Source organism: Ovis canadensis, chromosome 15 (genome assembly GCF_042477335.2).
Source record: "Ovis canadensis isolate MfBH-ARS-UI-01 breed Bighorn chromosome 15, ARS-UI_OviCan_v2, whole genome shotgun sequence".
Classification (NCBI taxonomy): Eukaryota; Metazoa; Chordata; class Mammalia; order Artiodactyla; family Bovidae; genus Ovis; species Ovis canadensis.
Window position 1 is genome coordinate 57,978,341 of NC_091259.1, and position 14,601 is coordinate 57,992,941.

The 14,601-nt window shown below is 42.5% G+C and overlaps 2 protein-coding genes and 1 pseudogene across 2 annotated transcripts; 1 reads left to right on the forward strand and 2 right to left on the reverse strand.

Moving 5' to 3' along the window:
• Positions 1 to 321: 321 nt before the first annotated feature.
• On the reverse strand, positions 322 to 899 carry LOC138420658 (RNA polymerase II subunit A C-terminal domain phosphatase SSU72 like protein 6-like; annotated as a pseudogene).
• A 4,623-nt stretch (positions 900 to 5,522) lies between these two features.
• On the reverse strand, positions 5,523 to 6,107 carry LOC138420617 (RNA polymerase II subunit A C-terminal domain phosphatase SSU72 like protein 4-like). The gene has a single exon (XM_069553925.1). It carries the CDS (start codon positions 6,105 to 6,107, stop codon positions 5,523 to 5,525), a length of 585 nt encoding a protein of 194 aa, XP_069410026.1.
• Positions 6,108 to 12,132: 6,025 nt separating this feature from the next.
• LOC138420676 (RNA polymerase II subunit A C-terminal domain phosphatase SSU72 like protein 3-like) lies at positions 12,133 to 12,717 on the forward strand. Its single transcript, XM_069553987.1, has one exon. It carries the CDS (start codon positions 12,133 to 12,135, stop codon positions 12,715 to 12,717), a length of 585 nt encoding a protein of 194 aa, XP_069410088.1.
• Positions 12,718 to 14,601: the final 1,884 nt, after the last annotated feature.

Sequence of the window (14,601 nt, forward strand, 5' to 3'; positions counted from 1 at the left end):
GATCATTATAGTGGAGTCATTGAGGTTGACTTCTTTGCAGAGATGTGTGAACACTGAATTATTCCTTTGAAGGCAAGTCTCCACACCATTCAAACTCAAATTGAAAGGACTTTGATGCCTACTTATAGCTTGTGTTCTGTTTGCCATGAAACCTTTTTATCCTCCACTTCTTACCTGAGTGGGATGCACCTGGAAAAAAAAATCATACAGTTTTTAATATTAAAAAAACTTTGAAGACCCTTCTCAGAGAAAATATCCACTAGCCCAAAAGTCTATACTAAAATTCTTACTGACAAGGGAGCTAAAAGCCACCTAAGATCTTCAGTAGAAGCAGACTGTATGCAGAAAGCTCCTTCCTGTTTTCTGCTTTGCTGCCTGGAGCAGCTCAGCCAGACTGCTTTGCATGTCATCAGCCTGCTGGAGACCCTGGCAGAGCTCACAGATGATCGAAGCACCAAGGCTGGCTGCCTTCAGTGTGTCCTTTATATCCAAGTTGATCACATGCACAGGCTGCCAGGTCTTCTGTTCTCTAGCACACAGATCTTTCACCACCATTTTATACACTCTCTCAGCACAGGTGAAGATGACATCAAAGGGATCTGTGTACTCTTGAAATCGTTCTGGACAAGGCTTAATTATCTCATTTGTCCCCAGTGTGTGAAACACCCCACTGCTGCTATAGCAGTGGTCTTTGAGGAGAAGGTCTTGGCGCATCTACTCATATGTGGTGGAGAAATCATAGACTCCGGGGAAGGTGCCAGTCCTGGGAGAGTCATACAGGATCCCACTCCAAAAGACCTGACATTGAATCCTTTCTTCTTGAGGATATTGTGGGCTTTCATGCTTCTGTTCATGTTGCTCATATAGACCATAGCCATGCTGACTGGGGAGGAGGGCATGATGGTGGCCATTTGAGACTCCAGCTGCATGGGTGGGCTTCAGGGTCCAAGGGAACTCTGAAACCAGGGAGATGAGCTCCTGGGTCCAGCTCTTGTAACTAGTATAGTGTCAAAGAACAGAGACCAGGTTTATATGCAGTCATCACTCTGAAATGGGTAGAGAACTCTTGATTTATGAGTGCGTTAACTCTTGAATGATTGGGTTTGGATAGTGGATTTGGACTAGAGAACTAGATTCAGTCATCTGAACAATCTGGTATTAAATTATCTTTAACAACTAATTCTGGGCAAAGGTGTCACTACCCTGTGGCTGTTTTGAAATCTCCACTTATGATAGAAATGAAAAAAGGCAAAATGGCTGTCTGAGGAGGCCTTACAAATAGCTATGAGAAGAAGAGAAGCAAAAGGCAAAGGAGAAAAGGAAAGATATACCCATTTGAGTGCAGAGTTCCAAAGAACAGCAAGGAGAGATAAGAAAGCCTTCCTCAGTGATCAATGCAAAGAAATAGAGGAAAACAATAGAATGAGAAAGACTAGAGATCTCTTCAAGAAAATTAGAGATACCAAAGGAACATTTCGTGCAAAGATGGGCACAATAAAGGACAGAAACGGTACGGACCTAACAGAAGCAGAAGATATTCAGAAGAGGTGGCAAGAATACACAGAAGAGCTATACAAATAAAGATCTTCATGACCCAGATAATCACAATGGTGTGATCACTCACCTAGAGCCAGACATCCTGGAATGTGAAGTCATCCTGGAATGTGGGCCTTAGGAAGCATCACTACAAACAGAGCTAGTGGAGGTGATGGAATTTCAGTTGCGCTATTTCAAATCCTAAAAGATGATGCTGTGAATGTGCTACACTCACTATGCCAGCAAATTTGGAAAACACAGCAGTGGCCACAGGATAGGAAAAGGTCGGTTTTCATTCCAATCCCAAAGAAAGGCAATGCCAAACAATGCTCAAACTACCGCACAATTGCACTCATTTCACACACTAGCAAAGTAATGCTCAAAATTCTCCAAGCCAGGCTTCAGCAATACATGAACTGTGAACTTGCAGATGTTCAAGCTGGATTTAGAAAAGGCAGAGGAACCAGAGATCAGATTGCCAACATCCATTGGATCATGGAAAAAGCAAGAGAGTTCCAGGAAAACATCTACTTCTGCTTTATTGACTATGCCAAAGCCTTTGACTGTGTGGATCACAAAAAAATTGTGGAAAATTCTGAAAGAGAAGGGAATACCAGACCACCTGACCTGCCTCCTGAGAAACCTATATGCAGGTCAGGAAGCAACAGTTAGAACTGGACATGGAACAATAATCTGGTTTCAAATAAGGAAAGGAGTACATCAAGGCTGTATATTGTCACCCTGCTTATTTAACTTATATGCAGAGTACATCATGAGAAACGCTGGACTGGATGAAGCACAAGCTGGAATCAAGATTGCTCGGAGAAATATCAATAACCTCAGATATGCAGGTGACACCATGCTTCTGGCAGAAAGCGAAGAACTAAGAGCCTCTTGATGAAAGTGAAAGAGGAGAGTGAAAAAGTTGGCTTAAAGCTCAACATTCAAAAAACTAAGATCAGAGGATCTGGTCCCATCACTTCATGGCAAACAGATGGGGAAACAATGGAAACAGTGAATACTTTATTTTGGGGGGCTCCAAAATCACTGCAGATGGTGACTGCAGTCATGAAATTAAGACACTTGCTCCTTGTAAGAAAAGTTATTACCAATCTAGACAGCATATTTAAAAATATAGACGTTACTTTGCCAACAAAGGTCTAGTCAAAGCTATGGTTTATCCAGTATTCATGTATGTATGTGAGAGTGGGACTATAAAGAAAGCTGAGCACCAAAGAATTCATGCTTTTGAACTGTAGTATTTGAGAAGACTCTTGAGAATCCCTTGGACAGCAAGGAGATCCAACCAGTCCATCCTAAAGGAAATCAGTCCTGAATATTCATTGGAAGGACTGAGGCTGAAGCTGAAACTCCAATATTTTGACCACCTGATGCGAAGAACTGACCCATTGGAAAAGACCCTGATGCTGGGAAAGATTGAAGGTGGGTGGACAAGGGGATGACAGAGGTTGAGATGGTTGGATGGCATCACCAACTCAATGGACATGAGTTTGAGTAAACTCCAGGAGTTGGTAATGGATAGGGAGGCCTGGGGTGCTGCAGTCCATGGGATTGCAAAGAGTTAGATATGACTGAGTGACGGAACTGAACTTATGATATTAGGCAAAATGCCCAGACTATTCCCAAGTTTGTCATCAGCCCTTCCAGTGACCTGAGAACATGCATATGAAGAACATGTTTGAAATTTCCAAGCTTACACTTCATTCAGTTATAAGAATTGTTCCATATTTTTTTCCTACAATTGTTGCTTTAGAATTGTAATTGTGTTAAATCACAGGAAGATACACATAGTTTTGCCCATAAAGTAATAAAATTATTCACCTGTGTAAAAAGGGAACTCCTGGAAAACATCCCTGCAGATAATATTTCAGGAGTTCCAAGAATACCACCTACCCTCCATTTGATTTTCTTGAATTCATGATGATTCTCCAGGGACAGGAGCAGCCACCAACTTTCTCATGTCTTCAAGTAGACAGTTGTCTGACCATTCTATACTAAAATATAGTCATTTTTAGTTCCATTCCTTTGTTAGTTTGCAGAATTAACAGAGCAAAGGATATTGATCTAAAAATTATGAACAAAACAAAATAAGGACAGTCCTGTTCCTTCAAAATGGTGCAAGAGAAACATTCACTTAGTACATCACAGATTTTATGTCCCTGTGCCTCCAACAGTTAGAGTGATTGTCATATTCATAGTCCTACCTTAGAAAACACACTTGGTCTTTTCAAAGTGTGAATCTCAGACCCAGGGGATTAACATCAACCTGGAATGTCTGAGAAAGGCAACTTTGGATCCCAGACCACCAAATCAGAAACTCGGAGTGGAGACCAGAGGTCTGTCATGTACAAAGCCCTTTGGATGATTGCGATGTACACCATGACTTGAGAGCAACTGCCTCAAAGCAGGAGTTTCTGAGCCTTGACTGGAACTTGGAAGTCCCTGGGAATTTGTACAAAGAATGGCTTCAAGAACACAAGGGAAGCAGAACATTTGTAAGAGAAAAGTCTTACAAACACCAGGCATAAATGGAAAAGTAGTCACAACTTAAATATAGCGTGAAATGTTATTACAGTCAGTGACCCAGACTTGAAGGGATCCTATAAGTCATGAAGAACGAGATCTTGGGTGTGAACTGAATAGAGTGAATGGAAATGGATCAGGGCCTTATGGGCCTTCCCCGCCAGGTCCTCAGTCAGCCTTTGTCTGTGAAAACAACTTCAGTCAAAAAATAACCTTGGGAACGTCCCTGGTAGTTCAGTGGTTAAGAGTCTCTCTGCCTGTGCAGGGGGCACAGGTTTGATCCCTGGTCCAGGAAGATTCAACATGCCACAGGACAATATAACCCATTGGCCACAACTACTAAGCTGGCCCACTGCAACTACTGAAGCCTGCCCACCTAGAGCTGGTGCCTCAAACCAAGAGAAACCTGCACACTGCAATGAAGAAAATCCACACAGAGCATGGAAGACCCAGCACATTCAAAAATAAAGAAAAAGAATAAGTTTATTCACAGAAGTGAGAAAAGGCAGAAACAAAGGAAAACAGTCTAACAAAACTAAATAATAGTTTAGTCACTAAGGATAGTTAAGTATCTTTAGTTCTCCCTTAAGTGCTGTAGATAATATTTTGAGACATATCCTGTGAGCTATCTTGTAGATACTGAAACACCTGCCCTGTGGGTTAACTACACAATGACTATGCATTTGCCATGACATTTGCTGTTTTTGTTGTTTAGTCGCTAAGTCGCTAAGACTCTTTTGCGACTTTGTGGACAGTAGCTGCCAGGCTTCTCTGTCCATGAGATTTTTCAGGCAAGAGTACTGGAATGGGTTGCCATTTCCTTCTCCAGGGAATCTGCCTGACCCAGGGAATGAACTTGTGTCTCTTGCATTGCAGGCAGATTCTTTACCACTGAGCCACCAGACTGGCCCCGTCCGTGATATAAGCTTCCACAATTTTGAAATTGCTCGTAAGGAAAGAGGAACAAACCAACCATAGAACTGAAGATTAACTGGACTTAAAAAATCAAGATGACACAGATCAAATCAGCTCATGACCAATATCAAGATGACTATCATAGCTGTTTCTGCATGTAGCCCCCTCCCTCTGTCTATAAAAATGCTTGCCCACTGATTGTCAGAGGGGCAGAGTCAGTCTTTGGAGAGAAGTCTGTCCTTCTCCCTGAACTACCATTCCCCTGCCCTCTCCACCTGATTGCCAGGATGCAAAATAAACTTTCCTTTCCACTAAACTTGGCTCTTTATCGGCTTTTGAGCAGTGAGAATCCAGAACCCACTTTCAGTTAGAAAACTCTAATCAAAATCAGAGGGGAGGAGTATGTTTCTAAAGGAGTTAGGAAATACTTTAAACCAACCTTGAAGACTAGCGCACAAATTGGTGCCATATAATGTGACCAAAGTAAAGGAAGGAGTCCGGGAGTCGGCCATGGCTTGCTCTCTTCTTCAGTAGAAGCAGACCGTGTGCAGAAAGCTCCTTCCTGTTTTCCTCTCCACTGCCAGGAGCAGCTCAGCCAGACTGCCTTCCATGTCTTCTGCCTGCTGGAGGTGTTCGCAGAGCTCACAGATGATCAGAGACCCAAGCGTGGCGTCCTCCGTGTTGTCGTCCATGTCCACGTTGATCACGTGCACAGGCTGGCAGGTCTCCTGCTCCCGGACCCACAGCTCTTCTATCACCCGGTCATAGACGCTCTCCTCGCAGGTGAAGATGACATCAAAGCGATCTCTGCACTCTTGAAATCTTTCCGGGCAAGGCTTGATTCTCTCGTTTCTTCCCAAGATGTGCAAGATGCCGTTGCTGGTATAGCGTTCTCGGTCTATGCGCACAAGGTCCTTGCGCATCTGTTCATACGTGGTGGAGAAATCATAAACCACAGGGAGGTTGCGCGCAGTTCCTGGGAGCCTGACTCGGGATCCAGCTCCAAAAGACCTGACACTGAAACCTTTCTTCCTGAGAATGCTGTGGGCCTCCATGCTCCTGTTCATGTTGCTCATGCAGACCACAGCCACCTTGAGGGAGGACAAGGACATGGCGGGGGCCACCTGGGACTCCAAGCAGATAAGTGGAATTCAGAGGCTGAAGGGACTCTGAAACTTGGGAGAGCATGGCCTGGGCCCAGCTCTTCCAGAGTATTCGTGTCAAAAAACAGAGAACGTTTTTATAGGGAGGCACTAGCCCTAGATGAGTGGAGATCTCTTCATTGGTGATTGGGTTAAATCTTGAGTGACTGGGGTTTTGTTTTCTTTTTCTGCTTTAAAGTTTATTGAATTATGCTTACATATGTACACATATCCATAAGGAACACATCCACAGAAACTCAAGAGCCCCCTCAGGCCACCTTTTAGCTTGAGTGATTGGGTTTGGATAGTGGATGCTGAACAGAGAACACAATCCAATCACCAGAACAATCCAGTGATTAAATCACCCAACTTCTACCTCAAACTTGTGCCTATCCCCAACAGCCATCACAGAGCATTTTGCAATCTCCAGTTAACCCCTTCATTGCTTATGCATATAGTGCTAGTTTTGTACTTAGGCAAAGTCAGTACGCTACTCACAGACTTGAAATTTTCAAGCCTATACCTAATTTAAAGACACAAAACATCACTATGGCTATTCTGTATCTTTTTCTCATATTGTTGATAACTTTGGAAGTGTAACTGTGTTAAGTTGTAGGAGGATATCCATATTTCTGCTCCTAAATTTATAAGATTATTCACCAGAGTCAATCAACCTCTGGAAACATTTCTGCTGATAGTTTTTCATAAGTTCAGTTCAGTTCAGTCGCTCAGTCATGTCTGGCTCTTTGTGACCCCATGAATCGCAGCACGCCAGGCCTCCCTGCCATCACCAACTCCCAGAGTTCACTCAAACTCATGTCCATTGAGTTGGTGATGCCATCCAACCATCTCATCCTCTGTCATCCCCTTCTCCCCCTGCCCTCTATCTTTCCCAGAATCAGGGTCTTTTCAAATGAGTCAGTTTTTTGCATCAGGTTTTATTCATATACTATTTTCATTCTTAGCAACTCCAGCAACCAACACATTTCCCACTCAGTGTCCACAATGTTCAAGGTTTGATGTCTTCCTAAGATTTTTTTGATGTGGAACATTTTTTTTAAGTCTGCTGAATTTGTTTCAATATTTCTTCTTCTTCTTTTTTTTTTTTTTTTTTGGCTTTTTGGCTTTTTGGCTTTGAGAGATGTGGGATCTTAGCTCCTTAAGCAGGGCTGAAACCTGTACCCCTTACATTGGAAGGTGAAGTCCCAACCACTGGACAACAAGGGAAGTCCCTCATTTGCTTTTTTCTAACTCTACAATAGACATCAACTTCTACAAATCCATTAAGAAATATGCCACTAGATCAAAATATAAACAATAAATTCACCACCATTAAAGTTCTAACTTTCCAATCTTTTTTTTTAATTTAAATTTATTCATGTTGATGTATGCCAATCTTTTTTTATATTTTTATAACCTATAGGGCTTCCCTGGTGGCTCAGCAGTAAAAGATCCACCTGCCAATGCAGGAGATGTGGGTTCGACACCTGGATTGGGAGGATCCCTGGAGAAGGAGTGGCAACCCACTCCAGTATTCTTGCCTGGGAAATCCCATGGAGAGAAGAACCTGGCCAACTACAGTACACAGGGTTGCAAAAGAGTAACAAACAACTTAGCGACTAAACAACAGAGAGGACTCTTAAACGATGTTCCAAAACCTTTTTAATTCAGTACCATTCTTTTTAATTTATTCAAGTACATTTTATATTTTTAAGTAAATAAATTCTATTTTTAATTTCTTTTACACTACAAAAGAATACAATGTTGTATTAGTTTCTACTGTACAACAAACTAAATCAGTTATACATATATATTTATATATATACGTTTTTAGGATTCTTTTCCCATATAGGTCATTAGAGACTTTCAGAGAGTTCCTTGTGCGAGAGTAAGTCCTTATTAGTTAACTATTTTATGCACTTTATATTTTGTAATTCATCACTATAATCTCTCCATCTAAGTACCTGCAGCATTTTAATCCTCTGTCACATTTGCCTTGCCTGTCTGAACAAAGAGGAACTCAGAAACATATTACATTTTCCTCAAAATGGGTATTCTGGTGAAAAGAATATCAGCTGGATAACACATTTCTATCTTCAGAAGAACATCCTGCTGCTGCTGCTGCTAAGTCACTTCAGTTGTGTCTGACTCTGTGCGATCCCAGAGACAGCAGCCCACCAGGCTCCTCTGTCCCTGGGATTCTCCAGGCAAGAACACTGGAGTGGGTTGTCATTTCCTTCTCCAATGCAGGAAAGTGAAAAGTGAAAGTGAAGTTGCTCAGTCATGTCCGACTCTTCGCGACCCCATGGACTGCAGCCTACCAGGCTCCTCTGCCCATGGGGTTTTCCAGGCAAGAGTACTGGAGTGGGTTGCTGCTGCCTTCTCTGAAGAACATCCAACACTACCTAAAAACCTACCTCAATTTGGTGTTGCCATCACATGAAATGATAGCCTCAACAGATTATCCCCTCCAGTCACCAATCCTGACAGAGTACCCAGCAGCAGCAGAAAGACTAATGATAAAGCCCAAGGAATCTACCAGGAAAGAAACCCTCACGTTCCTACCACAAACACTGCCACATGCAGATACATACACATAATCACCTGTGGTGAAAGAAAATGTTTCTAAATTACTACCCTCTCTCCTCTTCAGCAAGTCCTGTTATTTCACTTCAACATCTCTCTTGATTCCACATCTACTCCACCTGTCCAGAGCCACAACCCTACTCCTGGGTCCACTCTTTACCTCAGGAATTACTGTATTAGCTGGTATATCTCCAGGTCCACCCTTCACTCCAATATGCCTACAATGTGTAGAGAAAGTCATCTACTTGGTGACACAGCAAATAACTTAATTTAATCATGCCAACTCCCTCTCCTTTATTTTCTCCTTTAAGATGCACAGGTCTTGGTGTTACTGCTGATCACAACCAAGAATAAATCATTTCCCAGTAGTGAGGATGCACTTTCAGAGGAGCATAATACTCAAAACAATGAATGTTAAGCATGAACAAAATTCTCTTGAGGAAAGAATGCTTTTCTCCGTGGAATTAATATCAGTTCAGTTTAGTTCAGTAACACAGTCATATCCGACTTTTTGCAACCCCATGGTGTGCAACACACCTTGTGCAGGACTTCCTTGTCCATCACCAACTCCCAGAGCTTACTCAAAATCATGTCCATTGACTTGGTGAGGCCATCCAACCATCTCAATCCTCTGTCGTCCCCATCTCCTCCCACCTTCAATCTTTCCCAGCATCAGGATCTTTTCAAATGATTCAGTTCTTTGCATCAGAAGGCCAAAGAATTGGAGTTTCATCTTTAGCATCACTCCTTCCAATGAATATCCAGGACTTATTTCCTTCAGAATTGGCTGGTTGTATCTCCTTGCAGTCCAAGGGACTCTCAAGAGTCTTCTCCAACACCACAGTTAAAAAGAATCAATTCTTCAGCACTCAGCCATCTTTATGGTCCAACTCTCACATCCATACCTGACTACTGGAAAAACCATAGCTCTGAGTAGATGGACCTTTGTTGGCAAAGTAATGTCTCTGCTTTTTTGATATGCTGTCTAAGTTTTTCAATTTTTTTTCCCAAGGAGCAAGCATCTTTTAATTTCATGGCTGCAGTCACCATCTGCAGTGATTTTGGAGACCAAGAAAATAAAGGCTGTCACTGTTTCCATTGTTTCCCCATCTGTTTGCCATGGAGTGATGGAACCAGATGCCATAATCATAGTTTTTGGAATGCTGAATAGTAAGCCAGCTTTCTCACTCTCCTCTTTCACCTTCATTAAGAGGCTCTTCAATTCCTCTTTGCTTTCTGCCATAAGGATGGTGTCATCAGCCTATCTGAGGTTATTGATATTTCTCAATGCAATCTTGATTCCAGCTTGTGTTTCATCCAGGTTGGCATTTCGCATGATGTACTCTTCATAGAAGCTAAATAAGCAGGGTGACAATATACAGCCTTGACATACTCCTTTCCCAATTTGGAACCAGTCCGTTGTCCCACGTCTGGTTCTAACTGTTGCTTCTTGACCTGCATACAGGTTTCTCTGGAGGCAGTAATGGTGTCTGATATTCCCATCTCTTGAAGAATTTTCCAGAGTTTGTTGTGATCCACACAGTCAAAGGCTTTACTGTACTGTAGTCAATGAAGCAGAAGTAGATGTTTGATACTTAATTATTAAACTATTATTATTTAGTCTTGTTAGATGGACTGCTCTCCTTTATTTCTGCATTCTCTCACTTCACTGATTAAGCTTATCCTTTAGCTAATTTTTTTCACAGACAAAAGCAGGCAGAGGACATAGTTGGGAAAGACCATAGGGTCCTGTTCTATTTCACTTAGAGCCCAAGATCTTGCTGTACAATGTTTGTTAGACCCCTTCAGGTTTGGGTCACTACTCTAATAAAATTTCATGCTGTATGTAGCTTCTGACTACCTTTTCATTTATGCCTGGTGTTTCTTTGACAAGATCTTTATCTCTTGAATATCCTGCTTCCCTTGTATTCTTGATGCCCCGTTTTGAACAAATTCTCACAGCTTCCAAGAATCGATCGAGGCTCAGAAACTCCTGCTTTGAGTCAGTTGCTCTCAAACCTTGCTGTACATTGTAATTATCTGAAGAACTTTGTACATCCCAGATCTCTGGGCTCCACTCCAAGATTTCCCAATTTGGTGGCCTGGGATCCAAAGTTACCTTACCCCACATTCTGGGTCAATGTTAATTTCCTGGCTTTGGGACTCATATTTGGAGAAGATCAAATATGTTCACTGAGGTAGGATTCCTTCAATGTGACAATCACTACAATTGACAGAGGCACAAGCCATAAAAACTGTGAGTTTCTAAATGGATGCTTCTTCTGAATGATTTTGAAGAGACAAGATTGTGTCTCCTTTCTGTTTGGTGTACAGTTCATAATTTTTAGGCCTATAACCTTGGTAGGTCACCTCTGCAAAATGACAAAAGAAACAGAATTTAAAACTGCTATATTTCAGTATAGACTGTTCAGAGAGAGCTGTACTTGAAAGCATGGGGAAGCCATGGAGGTGGCTCCAGTCCCTGGAGAAACATCATGAAATCAAGAAAATCAAATGGAGGATGTGCGTGTTTTTAAACTCAATATTAACAGGAGGGATGTTTTCCAAACAATTGCTTGTACACTGGTGAACCGTGCTATTATTTATGGGCAAAATTATGTGCTTCTCTGATAATTTAACAAAATTATAATTCTAGATTATCAATTGGAGGAAATAAATATGAAACAACTATTTTGCAATTATACATATAATGAATTAATTGTAACTTTGAAAACTTCAAACACACTTTTCACATGCATGTTCTCCAGTCAGTAGAGAGAATGATGACAAGCTTGGAAGTAGTCTGGACACATTGTCTTATATGTATAGTAGAATCTTCTAAATGTGGCCCAGAGGATGAAGTGGAGACTACAAAACACTCCCACCAGGGAGCCAGACCAGGGTAGAGACTAGACGTGCAGATAATTGAATTAACAAACTTAGCTTCACTTCAGTATTCTTCCCTGGAGAATCCCTTGGACAGAGGAGCCAGGTGGGCTGCTGTCCATGGGGTCACACAGAGTTGGACAGGACTGAAGCGACTTGGCAATCTTAGCCTCATACACACAGGCACGTACAGGGTTAACTGTACCTGGCAAAGGACTCTGGGGTGGCAAGGGAGCCGGGTGGGCACCTCCTGGCAGTCGAACTGGGTGATTGGATCACCAGGTTGTTCTGGTCACCCCATTGGGTCCACTGTCTACATCCAGTCTCTCAAGAGTTAAGCCAATATCCAATCAAGAGGTCTCCGCCCACCTTGGGCCCATGCCTCCATGTGAAGGCCTTCTCTCTTCTCTGATTCAAATGCTCACTGGAAAAGTGGACGCAGCCGCTCATCTGCCTGGCCTTCAGAGTCCCCCTCGGACCCTGAAGTCCTCCTGTCCAGCTGGAGTCCCAAGAGGCTGCCGCCATGCCCTCCTCCCCACTCAGGGTGGCCATGGTCTGCATGAGCAATGTCAATAGGAGCATGGAAGCCCACCGCATCCTCAGGAAGAACGGGTTCCATGTCAGGTCTTTTGGAGCCGGATCCCACGTGAGGCTCCCAGGAGGGCCACGCAAGCCACCCGTGCTCTACGACTTCTCCACATCCTATAAGAAGATGCACGGCGACCTCTCCTCTAAAGACCAAAAGCACTACCAAAGGAATGGAGTCTTACGCATCCTGAGAAGAAATGAGAGAATCAAGCCTGGCCCAGAAAGGTTTCAAGAGTGCCCAGATCCCTTTGACGTCATCTTCACCTGTGGGCAGAGGGCCTATAACCGGGTGGTGGCCAACCTGTGCGCCAGGGACCAGGAGACCTGGCAGCCTGTGCCGGTTGTCAACGTGGACATAGACAACACCCTGGAGGCAGCTAGCCTTGGAGCCTCGATCATCTGTGAGCTCTGCCAGGGTCTCCAGCAGGCAGGCGACACGCAAAGTCGTCTGGCCGAACTGCTCCAGGCGGCCGAGGAAAAAACAGGAAGGAGCTTTCTGCACACGGTCTGCTTCTACTGAGGAGGCATCTTGGCTGGTTTCAGCTCCTTGGTGGTAAGAACTCACGCCTGGACTCTTGATCTGCTGGGTATTTTCTGAGGGAGGCTTCTTCAGAGCCGTTTCTGCTAAAGGAAGAGTTAATTCACAACAGTGTTCTCAGAGTGATGGGTGCCCGGAACTGAGCTTTTATGCATTTGCCTGAAAGCCTCAGGGGCAGCTATCACCCTAGGGAGACCAGATTTCGAGTTGCTTTTGCAACAACATCTCTCTATCCCACATATGTGGATCATGTCTTTAGGTCTCTTTAAGTCTTCGTTTTTCACTATTTTTCTCTATACATCCCTTGATCAGATGTGCTCACATACTTATTTCTAATAAATCAATTTTTAGTATTACTACTCCAAATATTTCTGTTTCTATATGGAAATTAATAAATATCAATTCTGTTTTCAAACAGCACAATTTAAAGATTTACGTGTTAATTATTTTAAAAACACATTACACAAAAACATTTCTTTGTAATTTAAACAGACTCGAATTAAATTTGTACTGTTTTTCGTGGCCAAGATGATGGAATAGGAAGATCCATAGCTCACCACCTGATGGACATGGGTTTTGGTGGACTCGGAAGTTGGTGATAGACAGGGAGGCCTGGTGTGCTGCAGTTCATGGGGTTGCAAAGGGTGGGACACGACTGACCGACTGAACTGAACTGAAAAAAGGAAGTAATCGGTGAACTGGAAGACACAGTAATGGAAAGCACTTAAGATGAAATTTTAAAAAGCATTAACTAAAATGAAGTTTTAAGTGACCTCTAGGACAATCTCAAGTACAATTTTGCATTATAGGAGTCTCAGAATCAGGAGAGAGATAATGATGGGAAATAACTTATCTGAAGATATAATAGCTGAAAAATTTCCTAACCTAGGGAAGGAAACAAACATCCACGTCCCTGAAGCACAGAGTCCCAAAGAAGATGCACCCAAAGATGTCCACATCCATACACACTTTAATTAAAATGGAAAAAATTAAAGATAAAGAGAGAGTCTTAAAAGCAGCAAGATAAAGACAGCTATTCATAGCTACATACAAGGGAACTCCCATGACACCATCAGGTGACTCTTCAGCAGAACCTTTGCAGGTCAGAAGAGAGTGTGGCATAAGAATATTCAAAGTAATGAATGGAAAAAACCAAAATACTGTACCTGGCAAGGCTATTTTCAGATTTGAAGATGAGATAAAGAGTTTTACAAACAAGCAAATACTAAAGAGGTTCAGCTCCAGCAAATAAGCTTTATAATAAAAGTTAAAAGGACTTCCTTAAGTGGAAAAGAAAATATTGCAATTAGAAATGTGAAAATTACAAAAGGAAAAATCTCAATGGGACATCAAATATAAAGGTAAGGTAGTATATCAACAATTTATAAAGCTAACACGTACACCCATGGGGGATTCATGTTGATGCATGGCAAAACCAATACAATATTGTAAAGTAATTAGCCTCCAATTAAAATAAATAAATTTATATTTAAAACAAATAAACAAAAAAGCTAACAGGAAGGTTACAAAGGGAAAAGGAGAGACTTCCTGCTGGTCCAGTGGTTGTGGATCTGCCCACCAATGCAGGGACAGAGAGTGGATCCTTGGTCTGGGAAAATACCTCATGTTGCAGGGCAATTAAACCTGTGAGCCACTAACTACTGGAGCCACCATGCCCTAGAGCGCATGCTCTTTAGCAAGAGAAGCCACAGCAACGAGAAGCCCTAATACTAAAATGAAGAGTAGCCCCTGCTCTCCACACCTAGGGAAAGTCCATGAGCAGCAACTAAGACCCAGTGCAACCAAGGAAAATAAAAGGCTAGAGGAGTAAAATTTTGTGTATCCAAATAACTTGTTAGGGAATAA

Excerpts from the sequence above, each read along its gene's own strand:
- LOC138420617 (XM_069553925.1), bottom strand. The coding sequence starts at position 6,107 with ATGTCCTTGTCCTCCCTCAAGGTGGCTGTGGTCTGCATGAGCAACATG.
- LOC138420676 (XM_069553987.1), top strand. The coding sequence starts at position 12,133 with ATGCCCTCCTCCCCACTCAGGGTGGCCATGGTCTGCATGAGCAATGTC.